The sequence below is a fragment of the Nicotiana sylvestris genome, chromosome 9, assembly GCF_000393655.2.
Source record: "Nicotiana sylvestris chromosome 9, ASM39365v2, whole genome shotgun sequence".
NCBI lineage: Eukaryota > Viridiplantae > Streptophyta > Magnoliopsida > Solanales > Solanaceae > Nicotiana > Nicotiana sylvestris.
Window position 1 is genome coordinate 99,650,648 of NC_091065.1, and position 26,207 is coordinate 99,676,854.

The 26,207-nt window shown below is 36.3% G+C and overlaps 1 protein-coding gene across 2 annotated transcripts; it reads right to left on the reverse strand.

The window, feature by feature from the left end:
- Positions 1–6,801: 6,801 nt before the first annotated feature.
- On the reverse strand, positions 6,802–12,809 carry LOC104236986 (protein FAR1-RELATED SEQUENCE 11-like). 2 transcript variants are annotated; one of them, XR_713540.2, is made up of 5 exons: positions 12,562–12,809; positions 10,396–11,449; positions 9,097–9,540; positions 7,798–8,998; positions 6,802–7,554 (listed from the first exon to the last, which is right to left on the reverse strand). XR_713540.2 is itself a non-coding variant. In XM_009791042.2 (4 exons), exons 2-4 carry the CDS (start codon positions 11,362–11,364, stop codon positions 8,138–8,140), a joined length of 2,274 nt encoding a protein of 757 aa, XP_009789344.1. In that variant the 5' UTR covers positions 11,365–11,449; positions 12,562–12,809; the 3' UTR covers positions 6,802–8,137. The 2 variants fall into 2 exon arrangements, 1 of the variants encoding a protein (XP_009789344.1); XM_009791042.2 differs by having other exon boundaries at positions 6,802–8,998.
- Between the last annotated feature and the right edge of the window lie 13,398 nt (positions 12,810–26,207).

The following is a 26,207-nucleotide window of genomic DNA, read 5'->3' on the forward strand; positions in this document are numbered from 1 at the left end:
TAAAATTATATATATTTATACTATATCTAAAACTATTGCCATAAATGAATAACGGGTATATTGATATACTAAAACTATGGTAAAAACTTATGTGAATTGAGTGTTTACACTAGTTCAATAAATATTTGACATGTGCTTTACACGTTCACTAAACCATGGTTAATTATTGCATATTCTTACCTCGTGAAATTATTTAACTATGATATGATTTGGTATAAACACTCGACAAAAATATGTTATTACCCCGAACTTACTTGACTTAAAATCTCAGATCCAATTTTGTCTGCTTAGCCCAAATCCAGTTTGGGTTACTGGTAATGGAGTCCCATGTAGGAAAATGGTGGTGTTGAAATCAGGGGCGCACCCACGTAAGGTCAAAAGGATTCAAACGAATTCGCTTGGTTGAAATTTTTGATATTTTATATAGGTTAAATTATGTAAAAGATGTATAGCTATTCGTTGAACCTGCGTGACACAAGGTGATCTTGTTGAGAGATGGTCTGGTGGATTCAAAATTAAATGAAGGGTCAAGAGTTCAAACCTGTAGTAGGCAGCTTTTGAGTAGTTTTGTTCTTCATCACATGTGCATGCTAAAGGGCAATGTAGTTGATTCTCTTTTTAAATGAAGAGCTAGCTAGTTTATTCCATTAGTGGCTCTATTTTTTTTTACGGAGTAGAGTCAAAAAGATCTAAAGATATCCTTCATTCATTGGGCTAAAAATACTCATTCTTCTACTTTTTTGCTTCGCTTATTCCTTTTGACCATTAGGTCAATGCTAAATTTAAAAATAATTATTTAAATTTTATGTGACAACTTCTTATTGGTCGAAATCAAAATATCTAACCTATTAGAAAGACCCACCCATATCTACCTTTTTTTGGACTAACCCGCCCCAAACATGACCCGAATAAAAAGTTCAAATAAAAAAAGACGCCCCACTTCCATCTAACCCATGGATTTACATGTGTTCATTTTCTTGATTAATATCATATATAACATTATCATCGAATAAAGGTTCATGAACAAATTAAACAAACAAGAAAAGCATAGCATGAATGAGCCACTAATTTTTTTGACAATAATGTGGGGCGGAAAACTAGGGGTAGTCAAACGGTTTATGATATCTTCCAAACAATCACTTTGAGATCTTTCCGTTATGTGAAAATGATTAAATTAAACTCATCTCGAATATAATGCAATTTGTGTCTATCATATATGTTGAACAGGATGCCATAACAAGAAAAAGAAAACCACGTAGTAAATCTGCGTTTATATGTTCGCTGCAACTTCTATGGAGCTTTTGTCCTATCCATCCACCTTTTTGCTTCACTTATTCCTTTTGACCATTAGGTCAATGCTAAATTTAAAAATAATTATTTAAATTTCATGTGACAACTTCTTATTGGTCGAAATTAAAATATCTAACCTATTAGAAAGACCCACCCATATCTACCCATTTTTCGGACTAACCCCCCTCCCCCAAACATGACCCGAATAAAAAGTTTAAATAAAAAAAAATGCTCCACTTTCATCTAACCCATGGATTTATATGTGTTCATTTTCGTGATTAATATCATATATAACATTATCATCGAATAAAGGTTCATGAACAAATTAAACAAACAAGAAAAGCATAGCATGAATGAGCCAATAATTTTTTTGACAATAATGTACGGCGAAAAACTAGGAGTAGTCCAGCGGTTTATGATATCTTCCAAGCAATCACTTTGAGATCTTTCCGTTATGTGAAAATGATTAAATTAAACTCATCTAGAATATAATGCAATTTGTGTCTATCATATAAATTGAACAGGATGCCATAACAAGAAAAAGAAAATCACATAGTAAATTTGCATCTATATGTTCACTGCAACTTCTATGGAGCTTTTGTCCCATGGAGTTTGATAGAAGTGGAGCCTCTTTTTTTTAGTTGAACTTTTTGTTCGAGTCGGGTTATTGTTTGAAGCGGGTTAGTACGAAAAATTAGTAGATATGAGTGAGTCTTTCTAATGGGTTAGACGTGTTAATTTTGGCCAATAAGAAATTGCTATGTGAAATTTAAATAATTATTATTTTTAGTTCAGCATTGACCTAACTGTCAAAGGACATAAGTGAACCAAAAAGGTGGATGAAAGGGTATTTTTAGCCCAATAGATGGATGAAGTGTATTTTTAAACCTTTTCCTATAGTTTAAAGATATTTTTAACCCTTTTCCGTCTTTTTTATCTCTATTTTCTAATTTATTTCTATTTTATCCTACTCGAATTCAATAAGAATTAATCTACATTCTATTTAACTTCAGAAGATCAAAAACCTTATAAAGTAAAATCAAGTACATTATTTTTAATAAAATATACACGTGCAAATTTTAAAATTATTTCTAATTTGTTAGTTCATATTAAGCTAGTTTATCCTAAATTATTTTTTTATGTTACATAAATTTGTTAGTTCACTTTAAAGTTATCTTCTCTTATAGTTTGTACCAGATTATTTTAAGATATAACTTTTTACTTTTTTTTGTCCTATTATTTTTGTAAATTAACAACTTTATTATTTGTTAAATTTATTAGAGTCTAATAAAAGTGTAAATTGTTTAAATAGAATATTCTTAAAGTTTAAATAAAAATGTAAAATTTGATATATAAATTGTTAATATTTTTAGTTAAATCAATTATTTTTTGGTTAAAAGTTTTAAGTTTCGTGCCCTATTTTTCTGAAGGAAAAAAAAAAGGAGAGGTTGGACATCACATTTTTAAAATTATTCATTTTAAGGCAGCATTATGAACCCGAAGAAGAAGCGCCGAACAAATCTCGCTCGTTGGTACAACCCTTATCGTCGATTAACTTTGTTTTTAGTTGAACCTGCTTGTATAAAATTCTGGGTCCGTCACTAATTAAAATTTAGGGAAACTTACGCAAATATTTCAAATAAGTCTCAACTTATCAACCTCTAGCCATTAGTCATACACTTACTAAAACTAGCCAAGTACATATAAAAATTGAAAAAATAAATAAATAAGGCTCTTTCTCTCAAAGAATCACATGCAAAAATCACCTTTTATATTTCTAAATGTGATTAGCAACATTATATGCAAGACGAAAAGGAAATTTCATGGATGAGGTAGCAAATACGATGATGAAATACAAAAAAAATATTGTAAAAATCTAAGCAAAAAAGGAACTTTTTCAATGGGTATAGTTGAGATTCATTGAAAACATATAGATAAGTCAATATACAAAATTTGAGGAAGATTGGAGGTGATTTGGACTGGTTTTGTATCAAATTCGTAATTAAATTGAGTTCAAAAAAATCTTCTGCGACACATGTATCAAACATATATCACGCATGTAACTCACTCACATGTATACATAGATACATGTGATATAAAATTAATACAAATATGATACACAAATCATACACAGTATGATATACATATCATTTTTTTCATGTTCAGTTTTTACTTCGAATTTTCAATTCAAACCACCTCAAAACTTCGCAAAATCATCCTAAAACTGAGATTCAAGCCCCTTAAAATGTACCCAATTTATTATAATAACACCCACTCAAAAGAAAACAAAAATTTAACTTTTTTTGCTACAAATAGCTAATTGGCTAATATTAGTAATATTTATCTAATATTAGTAATATTTTATGAATTGATTATTTTTTGTAATGAGCTACTTATAAATGGACATAGTTGATAATTTCACTAAAATAGAAAGCACCGGAATTCCGAGGTGGCAAGATGGGTAACGTAATTAAAGAACAAAACCCCTATATCCATTAAGATCGCGTAAACAAATGTTTAGGATGGTAGACAAGGAATTGTTTTACGTCTCCATCAAGAAAATTGAGATTCTTGTAGCCGAAAAGGACTCTTGTGGCTCTCCCACTAAAGCTTTTTGGGTCTCACAACTCATGAAATGAAAAGATCTAAAGTCGTTGCTGTCGTTGTTTGGAAGATAATTTAATCCAAAATCAATCAGTATGGTTCAGAGCTCAAGATACGACTGTAAAAATTATTTCTGACGTGAAAGTCTAACAAATAGGAGCCGCTTTTATTAATCAGCGTTGTCTTATCTTTGGGCCTTGCCGCCTATGGGCTGTGATAGGGGATACGCAGTAAACCGACAAATTACATCAAATCGATAATTCGAGTCAAATCGAGAAAAAAAAATCCGACTATAACTTGGTTTGATGTTAGAAAAAAAAATCCGATCATAATTGGTTTGGTTTGGTTTGGTTTTAACTAAAAAAAGTCAAACCGAAACCAACCCAACCCGACATTACATGTACAAGTTTTAAAAATATTTTATACATAAAAATATTTATTGTAATGTAATTTATAAATATGACTTAAACTCTTTAATAGTTCTCTATTTTAATGTATTATTTCATTCTTGGACTTAGAACTTTTGAATGGTCAAATATATTTTGTAGCCCTTAAAAGTTAGGGCATTTGCATCTATACCCGCTTTTTGTGTCACGTTTTAACTTGTGCCCACTTTGCAAAAACAATTGCAAGCATACCCGCCTTTTCACATAACTTCAGCATACGAGGCTGAAGTAGCAAAGACAATCACGCAAAACTTCAGCATTCTAGTAGCCGGGCCTGAAGTTCAGTTCTAGAGCTGAATTTTTGTTTTGTAACTGTCGAACTTCAGCTCTAGAGCTGAAGTTTTTATTTGTAACTGGCAAACTTCAGCTCTAGAGCTGAAGTTTTTGTTTTGTAACTGTCGAAGAGCTGAAGTTTTTGTTTGTAACTGTCGAACTTCAGCTCTAGAGCTGAAGTTTTTGTTTTTGTAACTGGCGAACTTCAGCTCTAGAGCTGAAGTTTTTGTTTTTGTAACTGGCGAACTTCAGCTCTAGAGCTGAAGTTTTTGTTTTGTAACTGACGAACTTTAGCTCTAGAGCTGAAGTCTGAGGGAATCACTATTGTTTTGGTGTTTTGCGGTTGATCAACTTTGATGTTGCAAGTACATTCACCTGAAATACAGATGATCTCGGATTCCAGAAATATCCAGCAAACTTGAAAAGGTTGAAAGAAGTAAACAAGTAGGGTTCTTCATGTGATTTGTCTTGTAAAAGACATATGAGTAACTAATTTTGAGATTTTTTTTGCACACACAAATTATTATAGTATCTTTGAATACAATGACAGGAGATCGAGCCACTCTATTTTCTTTAGGACTACAATGACAAGGCATGTTAATACTACAACTTTATAGCAGTAAGAACAAACTTGGACATTGTGGTTATTCATGGTCAGATGAAGCTAAATAGAGGAGAAAAAAGAGGTTAAAAAATTTAAAGTGCCAGATTCTATGTTCTAAAGTATTCAGGAGATTGTGCAGATCCTTGTTGTTTTCTGTGGGTGTTAGAGTCCAGTTAAACAAAAAAAAACTAGTAAAAGGAGATTGGTATTGAAAGACCAGGAAGAAAGTGTTCATTTATATAGTATCACTGCATGGGAAGAACGTCCTAAGGTTCTTAGCTGAGATTCTCCTGTATATGATTCGAGAGAGTTGCAAAGCAAGTAGGAGGAGAAAAGGGGCTGAAGTTATTTAAAAAGTGGGTACAAGTTAAAAGTTTAAAAAAAATGGGTATAAGTTAAATAGGGGCGACTAAATAGTGGCCCCCGTACAATTTTTACTTAAAAGTTAGTAACTCAATAAAGCCCAAAGTAAAGTCAAATCAATACTAGTGCTAACAAAAAAAATTAAATTCAATACTAGAAATGACAATAGTATTGGATATTTACTTTTTTAGTTTTGCATTGATTTAGATAGTGAAAACGTATAACTCACTTTTAATATTATTTAGTCATATAATTAATATTTAGTACTTATTAGTCGTACTTAATTTAACATGACTTAGTACTTTTAGATTATGTTTATTTTTATTATAGTTTTTTAATTAGCAATATTTATCTTATGCGATTTGTTGAGTATTTTAGTATAATCATGGCTCATCTCACATTATTTTGTATTATTTTATTGGGTAACATTTTATATAGTTTTATCTTACTAGGACCTAAGAAATATTAGCGCACAACTTATAAATTTTATGCTATGAAGATTTTGTCTGAAAAAGACCCGAAAAACCCAAGAAAACCGAAATCCGAGAAAAATCGTGATTGAAGAACTCGACTTTTATTGGTTTAGTTTGGTTTATAAATTTAAAAATCCGAGACAATTGGTTTGGTTTGGTAATTGAAAAATTCCGAACCAACCCGGCCTATGTATACCCCTAGGCTGTGATATAATTCTCATCCAGCAACAACAATTACGCCTCAATCAGGGACATATAGAGAGTTATATATATAAATTCATCTGAATCCAATATCTTTGAATTATATGTACATGAATTCATCTGGATCCAATAGCCAATAGGTTTGGCTCGGATATGGTGTGTTAAAAATTTCACAAAATAAGTACGAATAGTTGATTTTGAACCTGGTAAATGAAATGAGTTGTAGATGAATCACGAATTTGAACCATAAAGTTTCAAATTAGACGACATAATTCTCATAGACCGTCCAAATTTTTTTATTAGAGGAAACAAAAGTAAAACAAGGAGCGCCTCTCTCACTTGGTTTTTTATAACAAGTCGGTGAAAGCACTGCGGACCAATAATTATATCAGAAGAAGCAATTATAAGTATAACACGAGTTTTATCTTGCTTCATATAGCTTTTTGGTCACTCGCAAAAACCTCTAGAAGCACGCCATTCGTTGGTATAAGTTTTCTTTCAACTACTAGAAATGCCAATGCATTTCTTTAGGTGCCGGTCTATATGATATACAAGTAGTAGCTCGCTTGATAGAATTACAGCCACTCATTAATGAAGATACAGTAAAACTAATGAAGACTGCCAGAATTAAAGGATTACCAAGTGTCATGTATTATTCCTTCTTAAGCAAGAGACATTGATGAATGCATGGATAGGTGAAAAAGGATTTGCGTAAGGAGTAACCTTTCGGCTATATGAAACTTTGCTTCAAAACTCCTCCAACTTTACCTTTTCATGCCACCACCAACGACCCAACTTAACCATCCCCATTCATGTCTTTTGTCCCCAAGTCTTCTACTAAAATTTATTCCCACTAAGCCAGAAGGGTCACATATAAAAGTTCACCCACTTCTTGATTTCCTTCACACCACCACCCTAGTCCTCCTTTTGTGTTGTAATATAATGGCCACTGACAAAGCAATCTGTGAAGTTTCTGAAACCTACAACAGCAGCAGCTGCCAAGAGCAGTGTGATGATGGCGAGACAAGGCAGCAGGATCACAGCGAGGTTGCCAGGGCCGAGTACAGGCTGTTGGGCAAAGCATTGGCACATAGAGCAATATTTGGTTCAAGCAGTCGCCGAGGAAGAGCCAGAAAGGTTAGGAACATGAACGATCTTAAGACATTGCCCAGCAGACTAAGCAAAGTTTCCTTGGCTGATGAAGGTCAAAATGACTAGAATGTTTCCTTATCAGATTAATGGAATCTCAAATACCAGTCTAACCATTTTGTATCACATCCTATAGGTAGTCTTGTAACTGCTGTTTGAAACAAATACAAGTATTTAATCAAAACCTACACTTGATATGCTTAGAATAGAACTCAAACCAGTGGAATGTAGACCTATGTTTAACATTAGTCAACTTGTACCATAGAACACTTCTAGAAACAGACGCAGAATGTCATGGTCAGAGTACGAAGGGGAAAAAACCAAAAGAGAGGAAAGAGTCGTGTATCATGCAGCAGTCGCATTTCAAATAAAACCCAATATTATATCATCTAACCTCGTTTCTCTGTTTTCCCCATTGAGGCGTGATGCGTGAGAATCATAGCGGTACATCTTAAATGCTCCTTTTTTCTTCCTTCTTTTAGGAGTTGGGGTTGGTAGGACAGAAATAAGAACGCGTCCTTCATTGGTCACTGAAAGAAGGTCCTCCATTTGTTACAGAGAAGACTGTTGGTTAGAAAGTGTATTCCAACCATGTTAGAGTCGATTTCCTGGATAACAAAAGTTTAAGGGTGTAAAAGATTTGCATTGACAGGGGGGAATTGTCAGCTTATGAACAGAGAGGTTGGTTCACATTTCCTATTTCCTCAAAGTGCTAGCCCATTTCGCAACCTTTACTATAAAAAGCGAAGTCTATCTGCATTCAAATCTTCACCTTCCATCATTGGACAATCACTTGCATCATGGCCATACTGCCCACAACATAAGACGGAAAGATGCCTCCTCTTCCTGTAAAGATCCAGTCCATCTCTTGATCCTCTCTCTTTCAACTTTTCCAAATTTATATACTCGTGAGGATTACAAGCGAAGCTTTGACCAATACCGTCAGAATCTTCAACCTCTGCGAGAATCAGTGAGTCTGATGGGCTCTCATACGCTATAGTATTACCCCCATTGGATGTTGTCGGGAACCCCTTAATGCGAGATAAAACCGTAGAAACTTCTTCACAAACAACATTGAGGCGTTCTTCGGTTTCAACTGATTCGGTAATCAGTGTAGAAATCATAGAATGCAATAACTGAATTTTTCCTGTATTATCACTTGGTAAACTAAAGATGGCGGGCTTAGCCAAAGAGGAGGAACATTCACGCCAGCGCATGGGCAGATATTGGTCCGGAATGTGAAAACAGTTGTTTGTTGAGAGCACACGTAGCACATGCCTACAGAGAATACCAGTAAACTCAAAATTATGGCAGCTACAGCTAATGAACTCTTCATGCGGAACCCAGAGTACTTTATAACCACCATCCATTTCTGTATGGTGTCTCACGATGAAGTAACTATCATCTACCATCAGCGACGCATATTGTGGTGCCAGAACAAGCTCCTCTTGTAGTTTTGAGAAGGCATACGGTGTAAGAACAGTTGCAGCATGCGACTCTATCGGTGAACCTGTTTTCAGGGGAATCTTTTGAACGTTTCTCTGTACCTTATGTGTTCCTCCTGCTTGATCTTTAGCACCTACAACCCGAGCAATCTGCATATGTGCAGTTGTCAGTAAAAAAATTGGAGAAGAATCAAATTAGCAAATAATTAAACTGTCTAAGAAACAATAGGTAAGTGAGAATCTCACACCTGCTCCACAAAATTATCAAGTACAGATTGCACGCTCAAAATCCTCTGGATATAAGTATTTATTGTTTCTGACTGAAATGTACTTGTCATTCCAGCAAAGAAGTAAGATCTCAAAAAAGGCAGCGCCCAGTATGAACGTAAAGCATATAGACTGACAATGTGTTTATTTTCATCCAGCTTGTAGGTTTCGACCATCTCATTCCATCCCACTTCATATTCCTCTATAGAATGTAACTTGTAGAGGCGATGGAACTCAACCTTCCAATTATCATATTGGGATCCGAGAAATGTCGAAAACCAATCTGAAAACCTCGAAATTATATGCCAAATGCAAAATGCATGTTTTGCCCTTGGTATTTCAGTAGCAATTGCTTCTTTGAGCCACAAATTCTGATCAGTCAAAATGGTTCCTGAAGCCTTGCCATTCATGAAGCCCAAGAATGTCTATCACCAATTTTGGAGAAACGAAGTAAAACAAAAAAGATTTCATATTAGCATATGGAACCAAGGGAGTTGCAAGCTATGGATTGAAAGATGCATTTAAGATATCTGCAGTTGTTGCTAAGCTAGTTGCTTATGATACCAGAATGGACCTGAGATGGTTTGACCTGATGCCCGTAACAAATATATATACAGGTAAAGATAAGAAGGGGGAAGATTGGTAAAAAGATATAAAGAAATGAGTTATCAAGCATTAAACAGAAAAGAGGAAATCCAAAGAAAGATCACAAAACGAAGGTGAAGAATCATCACTACGATAAGGCAAAGCCACACAAATATTAAAGTGCAAGCTGACAAATAGTCATTAATGTTGTTAAGCAAGAGATCTTCCAACTAGCTTGCAACATACTCTCTTGTCTTTTTATGATTTTTAGTTTTTGGCTACAGTCGAAACCACTCTCTTAATATAACTCAAGTTTAGACTCTAATCTGATGAACTTCTTAGATAATATGCTTTCACACTAATTGCAACAATTAGTTTAATCATTTCCTTTGCCACTAGTTTGCCCAGTTATGTGAAGTAGCTCCTTAACATCTGAACTGAAGGATAATTCATTTTTCCTTTTTTAACATATGAAGTAGTAAATAACAGCAAGGAGTGAACTCCACTTTTTTGCACTAGTTTCATCAGTATTTTCTGGTCACTCCGCAGACTCCTGTTGTTAGGCACATGAATATGCATTTCAAACACTTGAAGCTTTTTGGGTACTGGCAAATTAAGTGGGTTTAACAAAAATTTAATACTTTATAGATGGGATTGGTATAATGGTATAGTGACATGATTGCATGGCTTCGTACCTTCAATGCCCAGGAGAAAGACTGCAAATTTTCATCCCGAAGGAGTACACAGCCAAAGAAACAATGCGTTCCATGGTTATCCACTCCGATCCATATACCAAGAAGCATATCATAGGCATCCAAGCGGTGAGTAGTGTCAAATACTATGGAATCACCAAAAGCCTCATACAACCTCATTGATGAAGCATAAGACCAGGCAATATGCTCCAACCTGTTATTACAATCTATTTTATAGTCGTATTTGAAGTTAGGGTCTTTGTCTTTCATCTCCTTGCACATTTTGAGGAGGTCAATAGGGTCATTGTCTTGCTCCACATTTCTAAAAGATAGCAGCAAGTTTCTGACATCAACCTCTGTGAAGGGTAAGCAACCCAACTTAACTCCCTTCTCTAGCTCCGTCAACCTTAGCATTTGCCGAACTGACATCCCAGCTTTCGCAAACATGCAAATGCGACTCTTGTCATCAGGAGACATGGTGCAGTAGGCAGGAAGAAGCTGCACCTCAGTTGACTTTAAGAGTTCATGGTTATGAACATTGCTGAAACCTGTGATCCGCCATTCAGGGACATTAAAATCTGCTCTTTTAACAATTCTCATGAACGCCTGACATCCACAACGTGATGATTTTCGATTCCTTTGCAGCTTGCCATCTTCTGAAGGCTTTAGTTGTGGATAGCCACCGCGATGGCACGTAAAATCTCTTCTTGTAATCCCCCTACCAATGCCATCCTTCCCCCGAGTACGATGACGTCTGATTGAGAAGCCACTTTGCTTTGCAAAGCTACAGTAAAATTCATATGCAGCATCCTGTGATACAAATATCTGGCCAATGAAAGGGACGAGGTTCACCGATGTTTGTCGTGATAAGATTGCGTCCTCAGGCATTTCCTCAACAGTGCCAATATCATCCTGAGATGAATCTGTCCTATTTTCAGATATTTCTTTCGCTATGCTTGTTATCTCAGGCATTTTCCAATTCTAGAAATGTCGGATTACGGATGATAACACCATCTTCACATGCTATATGCAGCCAATAATGCACAATCACTGCAAGCTGTATAAAACATCCAATGTTGCAGAGAAAAAAGGAAAGCATAAGGATACGAAGGCAAAAACACAAAACTAAAAACAAAATTAAAAGAATCTAAAAGTGTCATGAAGGTTCTGAACCACTTAGATTTTCATTAAAGTGGTAAAATAACGGATGATACTCGAACACATAGTGCAGTCGGTAAGAGAATTTCTATTAGCACTTCTCACCAATAAAAACAATATTACAAGCTGACAGCAGAATTCAATTCAGCAAATACTCTGTGAATAGCAATTATACCCTATGTTACAAGGATCCTTCTTTTGCCTAGATATATCCATATCGAACAAGTACCTCGTGAAGATTTTTCAAAATAATTAAAAATAGTGTGGGAAAAAAAAAACTAATGTACCCATATACAATAACAACTAAGCCTCAATCCCAAACAAGTTGGGATCAGGTGATCAGCTGTATGATTCTCACTGACCATGTGTGAGCTTGCTATTGCATGTCCCAAACCCGAAAAAACTAGGAGTGCTGCGGGAAACTGGCATCCAGCATAAAACTAGCCTATTTCATGATTAAATTCCCGTAAAATGTACCCATAATCGAGTCCATGTTAGATAGCTTATAACATGTGGGACTTGTTATTGAGACAAAAGTGTAGCTTATTTTGAGAAAGAACTACCAAAATTAATGTTAAATTATTATTATTATTATTATTATTACTACTATTTAGTTCCTAAAGTAAATAACACATTAATGCCATGAATTTACTCACTGGCTCAGTACACGATTTCAGGCGTCTCAAGTAATACACCAATCTTTGAAGTTCCGCAAACCACAGTAAAATAAATCAGATATCAGAATAGAAAAATTATCCCATATAATCAGCACAGCACAGCACATGAAATGGGCCCGATAGAGCGGAATAGATATACAGAAAATATATAGCTAAACGAACTAGTTTGGGATTGAGGCATAGCTGAATAAATATAGAGAAATTACACAGCTAAACGAACTACTTCGGGATTGAGGCATACAGCAATAGCGAGCAGAGCCCACTGGACACTTAAACCAGCGAAATTAACAAATTAAGCTTCAAATATCTACACAGCCTAGGATAAAAAGAAGACCTTGGCTCGAAGAAGTGGCCGGAGAAAACGAACACGGACGCCGGTGGGAACCACGTCGGAAGCGGCACGGAACTGGAAGAAATGGAGTAACTGGAATCGACTGACGAACTGTAAGATTTGGGTAAAAGCCAGGTTTACCCCCAGTCCAATTTTATATTCTAGGGCAAAAACGTAAACTTTGTAGCCTTATCTCCTTACCTGATCTGCTCCGCGAGCTAAATCGGGCAATAACAACGACAATAATAAAACAAGCTGCTTAAAAGAAGAAACATAACATCTTTTTAAGTGCAACCAGAAAATGATTAAATTCTTTTCTTTTTTCTTGGATTTTTTTTCAAATTTACCCGTTTATTATATATTACAACAATTTAATTTACCTTCCAATATATTTTCATTATTTTTTTCTTGTAGTTAACAAATTGTTACCTACTTGTCCTTGACTTAACGAAGTTTCAGCATAAGAGTTGGTGGATTTCCTATGCCAAAATAATTTTAAACAATTCTACATTTATTCTTTCGACTATGATTCAAAATTACGCGTCATAATACTTCTCTTTAGAGTCCAAATAGGAGCCCGTTTGAATTGGCTTAAAAAAAATGGCTTTTAAGTATATGTGCTTAAAAGCACTTTTAAGTGCTGGAGCTTATTTTATAAATAAGCAGTTATGTGTTTGGATAAAAGTGCTGAAACTTAAAACAAGTTGTGAAAGTGTTTGGTAAACAAGTGCTGTTAAGCATATTTTCTTTAAAATAACTAAAATGTCCTTAAAGTTGATAACACTAAAAATAAGCTTATTATTACAAGTTTTTAATGCTAAATTGATTCCTATACAAATTAATTCATGTCTAGTTCTTGTTAAGTTCTCAAAGATTTGATAAAATTATTTTTAATATATATAAATTATTTATTTAAATAACATATAATCATAATTTGACTAAAATAACCACTTGGTCAATGGCATATCATAATAATTTAACTAGTTTACCACTATGGCCAATGAACATATAAATGAAATATATTTAGATGTTTCTAACTTTCAAATCTTTTTCTTGAGTCAATTGCCTCTGAAATTTGACTCGTGATGTTTTATTAAAAAGATTGTGATGGGGAGGGAGCACCACTGGAAAAGAAAGAAAGGCAAAAAAAAAAAAAAGAGGGGAAAATAATAATGAAACGGTAAAGAAAGGAATAAAAGGAAAAGAGAGGAAAGTTACGAAGAAAGGAACAAGAAAGCAAGGCTACTGCAACAGAACGGAGAAAAGAAAAAAATAGCATATTTTAGGTTTTCTATTGAGGGGTAATTTCAGAATTAAGAAAAATTATAAGGGATAAGAATATAATATACTTGGTCAAAGCAATATAGCTTTTAAGCCAATTTAGAAAAAGTTGGGTTTACCCAACTTATTAGTTATAGCTTTTCTTAAGCCGATTTAAACTTTTTTTAAGCTCTTTTTTTGGTTGCCAAACACCTCCACAAGTTAAAAATAGCTTAAAAGTTGGTTTGACCAGCTTTTAAGCCCATCCAAACAGGCTCTAGGAGTTTTGCTAGTATTAAGGATAAATATGAAACAAAAGTATGAATTTACGCGAAAGATAAAATTAAAATATATTGTACATCAAGTTTTAGCTTTATTTCTCGATAAAAAAAATGCGATATATACGTATTTAATGTAATTCAAATTGAGATTACTTTAACACTATATTTCTCCCTGTTGAAATTTTGAGTTTATCTCAACTTCATTACATAAGATGTACGGGTAATTTTATGGTGTGTCTCATACAGCTGACATTAGTTGTGTGAGACCTCTTTTTATCTCACACATTTGTGGACCCTTATCTTATATACTTGGGTCCACAAAAATCTGGGACTACAAAATTGTGAGACAAAAAAGAGGCATCACACAACTAGTGTCACTTGTGTAAGGCACAAAACGATTTTTTTTAAGATGTACCATGAGAAATCAAGAAACTACTAAGTTTGAGAAATCTTTTGATTAGTCTACTAAGTTTAAGAGTTGGTGAATATCTCATTTTATCACACCTTATCCCATTAAACTTGGTATTATTTTATCCCACCTCCTAAGTGGGACAAATTAGTCTATGAATTATAATCTCAGAACTATAATCCCGAGATGATTTAGTCGGCATACCAAACTACCTATTAGATTACAAAAAGCCTACACTCTATAATAACATAACTTTTTGAGGTAATGACAAAATTCGAAATGATAAGATTCGAAATGATTGAGGGTAAATGAACCACATCCATCCAACCATACACATTGTTTTTTAGTAACACTGTGAATTACCATTGGTAACAAACAATAAGAGTACACCTAGTAAGCACCTAGACCCCAAAACTCCTTATCTGGGGAGCTTCAGATCAGGCCTTAGAAAATCACTAGTTACACATCAACCTTTATATCAGTACACTATATCTCTGACTTTTCTTAGTTTGTCTAAACAAGCCAATCCTATCTACTAGCTCTTTCTTAATATGTATTATTATACTCTCAATATTTACAATTGTAATCCTAAAAGTTTTCCAGTTCCTAGCCTTCCAAATATGATATATTATTGCTGCCCATAATGCAACAATAACTTCCTTATTTACCAGCTGCCAATTCTTTCTTTTGATTATGTACAGAACCTTTTGTGCATCTCACGGTTGCATTTGAATTCCTGCCTAGTGCATTAGTTCCTCTTGAACAGCTTTGGACCAAGGACACTCTTCAAACACGTGTTGATTAGTTTCCACTACCTGATCATTACATAACACACATTTATCTTCATCCACCTGAATGTGAAGAGAACTCAGTCTAGCCTTAGCGAGTATTCTTCCTTAAGTAGCTAACCACATGATGATCTTATGCTTTGGGATATTGCATTCCAGTGAAGATCAGTTGTTGGACATCTCCTCTGATGACCTTTAATAGCTAAATAACTCCATGTGATTGAGTAATTCCCATGACACTCAGCTTGTAAGTGTCACCCTAGTTCCCGATTCCTCATCTCTTCCATAAGAGAACTTAGTTTTCTCTAATACCAACTACACTCATGTTAAACCTTATGAGTCCAAATATTAATATTAGACTTCATATAGATCTCATGGATCCATTTGACCTATAAGGAATCCTTTTTCATAATAAGCTGCCACAGTAACTTCCCAATAGAAGCTTTATTCCATTCCCTACAACTATTAATGTTGAGACTACCAAACTTCTTAGGCAGACACACTTTCTCCTACGCAATAAGGTAAAACTTCTTCTTCTCATCTGAGCCACCCCACATGCACTCTCTGCACTTCTTGTAAAACAAAGACTCTGAGGTAAAACAAAGACTGCTCCCCAGAAGCTATGAATTGAGAATAGCTCTGCATTAACCACCTGAAGCCTCCCTGCATAAGACAAACTGCTTAGCATAGCTGAATTTGATTTTATTTGTTATCTTCTCAACAAGTTGATAACAGTCTAACTTATTCCAATTCATAGGCAATAGTGGTAAACCTAGATACCTTATAGGAAAAGTACCTAGGGAGAAACCAATGTTGCTTAAAAGACTTTCCTTCATATGATCATCAATGTCTGCCATAAACATGCTAGATTTGTCCATATTAGCCACCAGTCCTGATACACTACTGAAATGTGCTAAAGCCTCTAGGACTCTATTTACTGAGCATGTTTCTCCCTTGCAGAACACCATGAGATCATCAACAAATACTAGATGTGTCAACTTCAATTGCTTGTACATAGGATGAAATTTAAAATCTGGTAGGGAACTCATACTGCCCAATGTTTTGGACAAATATTCCATTACAAGAACAAATAGTAAGGGTAAGATGGGATCACCTTGTCTGAGACCCCTTTTACCCTCAAAGAAACTACGACTTTTCACCATTTATATTAATTGAGAACTTGGTAGAAATTACATATGTCATAACCAATTTTGTGAACTTGGTTGGAAAGCCATAATGAATCAGAACATTCTATAAGAATTCCCAATTTACCATTTCATAACCTTTCCTCAGGTCTATCTTCATAAGACACCTATGAGTAGTCTTTCTGTTATAGTGCCTTAGTATATCATGGCATATAAGTATATTGTGGAGCATAGATCTACCAGGTATAAAAGCAGATTGATTATCTGTTACCAGAAGTTGAACACCCATTTTTAGTCTGCTACAACAATTTTGAAATGCACTTGTACAATACATTGCAACAGGATATAGGCCTAAATTGGATAGCATACTTTGGATTGCTTAGTTTAGGAATCAAAGCAATACTAGTTGCATTTAATTGTTTCAACAACTTTCCATTATTGAACAACTCCAGAACTGCATCTGTAATCTCTTCCCCTATAATAGGCCAAGCCGACTTAAAGAAGCCATTGCCATAATCATCAGGGCTTGGGTTCTTATTACTGTCAATTTGAAACATAGTAGCTTTCACCCCCTTCCTTTCAAAAAGTTTCATTACATCTACCTTTTGTTCAGTTGTTAAAACATGACCATTCTTTATGAATGCTTCAGCTGCTTTGGATCTACTGCTTGCTTTGTTTCCCAGCATGTCTTCATAATATGTGACACATATTTAAGCTATATTGTCTAGATCTGTCTTTTAGGTATCCTGTTCATCCTTCAATTTAGTAATTGCTTGTTGGAGCCTTTTGTGTTTGATTACTGAATAAAAGTATCTTGTGTTGTCATCCCCCAACTTTATCCATGTAGCTTTACTTTTTTGTTGCAAGTAGACCTCGGCTATGTAAGATGAATGCCTGAACTTTTGATACTTCTAATTTTCTTCTTGTTGTAAGTTTGGATCTGTTGGTCTAAGTTGTATCTGCTTCTGAACTTGCAATAAAGCTTTCCTATCCTCCTTGGCTTCATCCTCAATATTCTTGAAGAAGTTCTTATTAAAGCCTCTCAGAATCTTCTTTAATAATTTCAATTTTCTAACCACTCTTAGCATTTTTCAGCTATCAATCTCTATATTCCAACCCCTCCCAACCTGCTCCAAGAATTGTGGATGTTGAGTCCATACATAGCAAAACTTAAAAGATTTCCTACCTTTATGTCTCTCATTGTTCAACACTACCTTCACTGGACAATGGTCACTTGTGCCTTAGGAAGAAACATAGCTTTACAATCAGGCATTGAATCAAGCCATTCATTGTTAATGAGTGCCTAATCTATCTTAGAGTAAATTCTTTGATCACTATGTCTGTCATTCCATAAATATCTGCACCCTTGATTAGGAAGAACAATCAATCTACATGCTTCTGTACAATTATTAAACTCCACTATTTCATCCCATGAAACAGGATTTCCTCATATTCTATCCTATATTTAACACAGGGTTGAAATCACCAATAACCTACCATGGCCTTATGCAACTTGCTACTTGTTCTTCTGGATACTCCCACAGACCTCTCATTTCCTACTTAGTGTTAAAAGCATATTGTCACGCCCCAAATCTTGGGAGGCGTGACTGGCACTCGAAGCCACACTGGTCCAAGCGAACCACTCTGCAACTCTTTTATTTTCTTTGTAACTATCATGGGCCAACATGGCCACAACTCATAATATACAACTGTAAGTGGGAAAATACTGTATCCCTGAATTATTTTTCTTAAAACACGAATACATAGGGGCCTTCAAGTCTCTGACGTACTGTACAAAATGAACCTCTGTCTGTAAAGCCTCTAAGATTAACTAATATCAAATGGGACAGGGTACCGGCCTACCCGTAAATCTGTTGAAAAACTCTGACACGATGACTTATAGACTCGACTGCACTCCGAATGAGGTGGAGTCTTTCCGATCCTTTGCTGAATACCAATATCGTCTATTATGAGGGCTCATCAACTGATTATCTATACCTGTAGGCATGAATGCAACATCCCCAACAAAAGGACGTCAGTACGAATAATGTACTGAGTATGTAAGGCATGTAAATAAGTACATAAAGTACATGGAAGAAACGTAAAGAAAGGGACTCAACCTCTAAATCTGAATTGCTCCGTAAATCATGAAATATTTATAAGCTCATGCATATACGTATAAATGTAATGTAATGCATAGGTCTATACGTATATAATATCATCAAGCCTCTGATGGCATCCCATCATATTATCTCAGCCACTGTGGGCAAAATCATCAACGTATACCAGTTGATCAGGTGGTGGTGCGTATATAATGCCGTAATCTTTTTCCCATATACCATGTACATATATTTACATATATACGCGTATATAACACCATATGGTGCCACTGTGGGCAAAATCATCAACGTATACCAGCTGATCAGGTGGCGGTGCATATATAACGCCGTAACCTTTTCCCATATCCCATATACATACATATATATACATATATACGGGTATATAACGCCATCTGGTCATGGGTCAATATACATGAATGCAATGCATGAGAAGTACGTCAATAAATCTCTTGGAATGTCATAATAGCATTATGCCTTCGAGTAATATCATGAAGTAAACTTTATCAACTTGTGTATTTTCTGAGACCCAAGAACAGACGATAGAATAATAAGACTTATGGGAAATCAAGAATTAAGCATCTCTAGCATTTCTACGAATAGAGTGATTCATGGAAGTTATGTATTTACTCGTTTCAAAAACAAATAATCTTTCTTTTTATTTCTAATTTGCTTCATTTTCTTATTCAAATCTATTTATTTAATTGCTAAATTTTGAGCTTTAAAACTGGAAATATCAAAAACCCTCAATACACTTCAACTGGGCACGATAAAATTAAATATTGAGCTTAAAGATATGTCATTCTCATTCTTTCTAGCAACTATTGCTAATAACAAAGCAGTATAGCTGAAAATTCTAGCACGCAAATGACCTTCAAACTTATAGCAGAGATAAAACCTTCAATTCAAAAGATAATCATATTAGTTTCATTCTTCATTGTACTTATTTCTAAATTTTTCAGTCATAAAGCTAAAAAAACTATAAAAACCCCCCAGAAAACGCTTCAACTGGGTAAAACAAAAAGTATATTTTTCGCTCAAAACCCCATTTTTAGCATATTTATTTCTTGTATATGTTGCTAACTTTGCCATTTATTTCTAATTTTTCAGCCATACAACTAAAAACTGGAAAAAATTCAACTTCGGTTTAACCAAAAAAAAATAATCTTTTTTCCACTCAAAAATCAATTTTTTTGCAGGGAAAAACTTACAGGCATCGATAGCATCATTCATCATATCATCATATCATCATCTTCATTTTAAAAATCACGTTTTGCTTTTTTTTTTGGAGCGTTGTTGTTTTCCTTCTTCTTGAACTTTCCTGCTTTCTTTCCCATTATGTATAATACTGTAGAAATGAGGCAAAGGGTTTAAGAAACCAAAGAGTTTAAAACCCTTTTCAAGAGGTTTATTGTATAAACAAAAAATAATAATAAGAGAACGGCTGCCAAGGGTGGGGGACTGGAGTTTCCATTTTGGATCGTTTTTAGTCAATGACATAAAATGTCAGGTTCCAATTTGAGAAGTCTTCTACAGTCACCAGAAATTCCATTTTTACCATGCCACATATGTTAATGAGTGCATGAGTCACAATTTCATAGGGTGGCCTACTGCCACGTAGTGTCTGAAAAATTGCCAAAATCCGAGCTCTCTAGGTCAAAATATGAAATAAAACCCTAAACCTCGTATTTATAGTGCATCTCCCGGATTTCCACCACTGCTGACTGCACAAAAACCACCGCTGACCGCGGTGGATCACCGTTGACCGCACAAAAACCAGTGCTGTCCGCGGTGGATTTGACTGTAATGACAGGCTTTAGTATTTTGGCCATAACTTTCTCTACTGATGTCCAAATTGTGATTTCTTTACCTTTCTGGAGACTAGATACGAAGAGCTACAACTTTCGTTTTTGAATCATCTCAAATTCCTTGTAGATCAAAAGATATAAGCTTCCGAAACCAGACCAGTGAAACTTTTCTCACTGCGGACCGCACTGGATTTTGTGCGGCCGCAAAGCCCCCACCGGGGACGGCACAAACTCCTGTGCGGACCGCACTGGTGGGTTCAGAGGTCTACAACTCCCCTGGACCTGCAACAGTTATGATTTTAGGCCTAAAACATTCCGGAACCTACTCGGAACTCACCCGAGCCCCCGGGACCTCAAACCAAATGTACCAACACATCCCATGACATAATTCAAACTTGTTCAAAACTTCGGAACGCTCACAACAACATAAAATCACCAATTTAACATAGGATTCAAGCCTAAGAACTCCAAGAACTCTTAAATTATGCCTTCAATCAAAAAGTCTATCAAACCTCGTCCGAATGACCTGAAATTTTGCAAGAACGTCACATTCAACACTACGGAGCTACTCCAACTTTCAAAATTCCATTCCGACCCTTAGATCAAAATCTCACTATCGGATCGGAAACTTCAAAAATTCGACTTTCGGCATTTCAAGCCTAAATTAGCTACGGACCTCCAAAACACAATCTGATCACGCCCCTCGAAATTACCCAATGGAGTTAACGGAACCATTGGATTTCCATTCCGAGGCCGTCTTCACACTGTTCCGACTACGGTCAACTTTCTAACACTTAAGCTCTCATTTAGGGACTAAGTGTTTCAAAACTCTCCGAAACTCAAAAGCGAATATCCCGGCAAATTAAAATAGCAGAAACAAACTCAGGAAAAGTAGTTAATAGGGGATCAGAGCGTTAATTCTTAAGATGATCGGCCGGGTAGTCACAGATAGGATTCCCTCGGAGGCTTGGTGATATTATGTACGTACAGACCTATGCATTATATGACATTTATACGCATATGCATGAGCTTATAAATATTTCATGATTTACGGAGTGATCCAGATTTACAGGTTGAGTCCCTTTGTTTACATTTCTTCCATATACTTTATGTACGTATTTACATGCCTTACATACTCAGTACATTATTCGTACTGACGTCCTTTTGTTGGGGACGCTGCATTCATGCCTACAGGTATAGATAATCAGTTGATGAGACCTTATAGTAGACGAGATTGGTATTCAGTAAAGGATCGGAAAGACTCCACCTCATTCGGAGTGCAGTCGAGTGTATGAGTCATCATGTCAGAGTTTTGCAACAGATTTACGGGTAGGCCGGTACCCTATCCCATTTGATGTCAGTTAATCTTAGAGACTTTGTAGACAGAGGTTCATTTTGTACGGTACGTCAGAGGTCTTGATGGCCCATATGTATTCGTGTTTTAAGAAAAATGATTCAGGGATACAGTGTTTTCCCACTTACAGTTGTACATTATGAGTTGTGGCCATGTTGGCCCATGATAGTTACAAAGAAAATAAAAGAGTTACAGAGTGGTTCGCTTGGGCCAGTGCAGCTTCGAGTGCCAGCCACGCCTCCCAAGATTTGGGGCATGACAAAGTGGTATCAGAGCGGGTCGTGTCCTAGGGAAGTTTACAAAGTCGTGCCTAGTAGAGTCTCACTTATGAGTGTGTTGCGCACCACATTTATAATTGAGAGGCTATACGACATTTAGGAAATGTTACCCTTCTTTTGTTTCCAGATCGTGCCATAGAGCTGAGTCGTAAGAAGTCAATATGAAGTTTTCGCCAGATTTTGTATACACCAGAGGTGCAGGTATTACAGTAGAGTTTTAGGGCATAATTTTCATCTATGTTGAAGGGAGGTTATGAAAGAAACAGAAGATACAATGTGAGATTGAAAGGTAAGTAAGGTAAAGGTGAGGAAGATATAAGATACTCCAGTACAAAAGGTTGTTAATAGTCGTGACTTCGGATATAGTTTTTATTTTAGTTTAGTTACAGAGGAGACCCTAGTGAAAATTTTGAAAATCTCTAAGAGTTAACATTCGAGAACGAATGTTTTAAAGGGGGGAAGGATGTTACACCTCGTGAGTTTAACATCATTGACACCGTTATATACGTTTGATGTGGTATTTTGAGGGAAACATTTTTTGTAAAAAAAAAAAGTTTGAAAAAATATGATTTTATATAATTGTTAATATTACCACTTTCGAATATGCTTTAAATTATACACATATATAATATGAGAAAGGTTAATGAGATTTTCTTTATTGTAAAAATAGAAGTTATTTTCTCACAAAAGAAGTTTTTTTTTTACCATTTTAATAATTAAGCATACGAAAATTTGTATTCTTTATATGAGATTAGGAAAATTAGAAGTTGAGAAATGATTTGGGATGGAATTTGGGAAGAAAATTGTGAAATCTTTCAAAAATGTAAAATGATGATTTGAAGGACCAAATGACATCGGAATTGGATAATTTTGGTATGGTTAGACTCATGAGAGTATGAGGATTCTGAAAATATAAATTTTACCTGATTCTGAGACGTGGGCTCGAGGGGCATTTTGGTCATTTTACCTAATTTTGCATATTAGCTTAGAATTTCTTTGTAGAATCAATTACTTGAAGTGTTATTTACATTATGCAATTAAATTAAATAGATTCTGGCCATTTGGAGTTGAGTACTCGTGGCAAAGACGTAGTCTCGGGTTGATTTTAAGCTGGTTCGAGGTAAGTAGCCTGTCTAACCTTGTGTGGGGGACTTTCCCCTTAGGATTGGTATTGTGATAATTGAAATGCCTTGTACGTGAGGTGACGAGTGCGTACTTGTGCTAATTGTTGAAAATCCGATTTTCATTAAGTAACTTTAATTGTGTTTTCCCTTTCTATTTATTCTACTTGCACTTTTAAACCTGCTATTAGTTAGAGAAGCATGTCTAATTGACTTAACTGCTTTATTTGCTTTAACTGCCTTATTTGTATTACGTGAAGCATGCTATGTTAGAATTGTCTGTGTTACCTTGTTATGAAATTGAGTTTATTTGAGTATTCCTTGTGCCATTGTTGTGTGTTTTACTTTGGGACTACGGGACGACATCCTGGGAGATTCCCTATACGCATTTACGATTTGAGCTGAAGTGCAGGATACCGAGAGATCCCCAGCACGTACATTAAGGATACCAAGATATCCTCGGGATACTAAGAGATCCCTATCATACATTGAGGATACCAAGAGATCCTCGGGATACTAAGAGATCCCTATCATACATTGAGGATACTAAGAGATCCTCGGGATACCAAGAGATCCCTGCCATACATTGAGGATACCAAGAGATCCCTAGCATATATTGAGGATACCGAGACATCCTCGGGATACCAAGAGATCCCTGGCATATATTGAGGGTACTAAGAGATTCTCAGGATACTAAGAGATCCCCGGTTATTTCCTTGTGATTATTTTGCCTCTGTTTCAGTTATTGAATTCCTTGTTTTTCTGTATTAAGTTCTTATCGTTAGTTTTCAACTGTACTGCTTATCTTCTACTATCATGTCTTATATTCTTTATTTTATCTCAGTAGGGCCCTGACCATCCTCATCACTACCCGATCGAGGTTAGGCTTGGCACTTACTGAGTACCGCTGTGGTGTACTCATGCCCCTTCTGTGCATGTTTTTCATGTGCAGATCCAGGTACTTTCACTCTGTCTTATCATCCTTGAGGCGAGGCACTTCTATAGAGACTTCGAGGTATATCTGCCGCATCTGCAGACCGAGGAGTCCCTTTCTATCTTTCTGTAATAGTATATAGCCTTTTAGTATTCCCCTTTTTGGTTAGACATTTCTGGAGTTAGAGCTTCTTATGTATCTCTTAGATTGTGATTCATCGGTTTCCAGGTCTTGGAGATATGTATTGGTTTCTGAGAGTTAAATATTGTGTATGCCGAGCGGCACTTTTAAACACTGTTTTATCCCTCTTCATTCTGTTTTAAATTTGTTTTTATTCCGCACTTTGGTTATCTTCCACAATTTTTACCTAGTCGTAGAGGACTAGGTGCCGTCACGATGGTTCACAGAGGGAGAACCGGGGTCGTGACAAGTTGGTATCAGAGCTCTAGGTTCATATGAGTCATGAATCACAAGCCAGTTTATTAGAGTCTCGTTGATCGAGATGGAGACGTCTGTACTTATCTACGAGAGACTATGTAACCGTTAGGAAAATTCTGCTTCATTTGATTTCCCTGTCGTGCGAGATTTTTGACATCATGAATCATAAACCTATGTCTTCCATTTTCTCACAGATGGTAAGGACACGTGCTACCAGAGATGATCAGACACCCACGCCCCTTGCTAGAGCCATCAGAGGTCGGGGCCGAGATAGAGGCTGAGGACGCACATGCGGTGCAGCTAGAGCACCCACGCGAATTGCCACCGAGGAGCCACCAACAGTTCCAGCCAGAGCCCAGGCACCGGATACGCCTACTGCTACTACTACTCCAGCACTTCAGGAGACATTACCATAGTTCCTGAGCATGTTTAGTACATTAGTTCAGGCGGGGTTGATTTAGCTTGTACCAACTACTTCACATATTGGGGAAGGGACCTAGACTTCCACCACCCCCACTCCAGAGCAGCGAGTTCTCATTGTACAGGTTCCAAGTGTCATGGCGACACAGCCTGTGGTCCTAGTTCAGCGGGTGGTGAGGACCTCTCGCCGAGTAGAGGACAGGTGGGTCCAGGAGAGAGAGGACAGACAAGGTCAGGAGAGAGCATAGACTAGAGAGACCCACTAGTCCTTATTTTGGAGAAAGAGTACGACATGGTAGAGGTTTTGTGGGTCAGCCAGCTCAGTTTGCGTCTCAGATTTCACACAGTGTTTCAGGTGTTCAGGGGTCTTGGAGTACCCATACCGCACAATTCCCACTGCCACGTCCTCCTTGAGCTTGTTTTGAGTGTGGTGACACACTCCATGTGGTGAGGGATTGCCCTATACTTGGGAGGAGTGCACCTCCACAGGCTTCTCAGCCATAACGCGCTCTACAGAGTTCTCAGGCTATGATCACAGCACCAGTTGCTACCCCACCTGCTCAGCCAGCTAGAGGGGAAGGCAGCCAGGTCAGATATTATGCCCTTCCTGCCCATACCGAGGTTGTTGCCTCCGATTCTATCATCATAGGTATTGTCATGGTTTATCATAGAGATGCATCGGTTCTATTCGATCCAGGCTCCACTTACTCTTATGTGTCTTCTTATTTTGCTTCACATTTGGGTGTACCTCGGGATTCCTTGAGTTCCCTTGTTTATTTTCCTACTCTTGTGGGTGATTCTCTTGTTGTGGACCACGTTTATCGGTCGTGTTTGGTTTCTCTTAGTGGTTTTGAGGCCAGAGCTGATTTATTGTTACTCAGCATGGTTGATTTTGATATTATCTTGGGCATGGACTGGTTGTCGCCCCATTATGCTATTCTTGATTGCCACGGCAAAATCGTGACACTTGCTATGCCAGGTATTCTGCGTGTTGAGTGGAGGGGTACTTTAGATCACACTCCTAGTAGAGTCATTTCTTTTCTTAAAGCTCAGCATATGGTTGACAAGGGGTGTGACGTGTATTTAGTTTATGTAAGAGACGTCAGTATTGATACCCCTTATGTTGATTCAGTCCCTGTAGTACGGGATTTTCCCGATGTGTTTCCAACTGACCTTCCGGGCATGCCACCTGATAGAGATATTGATTTTGACATTGATCTATTGCCGGGCACTCAGCCCATTTCTATTCCTCCATATCGTATGGCTCCTTCTGAGTTGAAGGATCAGTTACAAGAA

Bases quoted from the DNA above. Each gene is read 5' to 3' on its own strand.
- LOC104236986 (XM_009791042.2), bottom strand. From the start codon at position 11,364: ATGCCTGAGATAACAAGCATAGCGAAAGAAATATCTGAAAATAGGACA. The intron at 9,541-10,395 runs GTACGAAGCCAT...AATTGGTGATAG, and splicing joins CTTTCTCCTGGGCATTGAAG to ACATTCTTGGGCTTCATGAA. The intron at 8,999-9,096 runs GTGTGAGATTCT...GCACATATGCAG, and splicing joins TTGATAATTTTGTGGAGCAG to ATTGCTCGGGTTGTAGGTGC.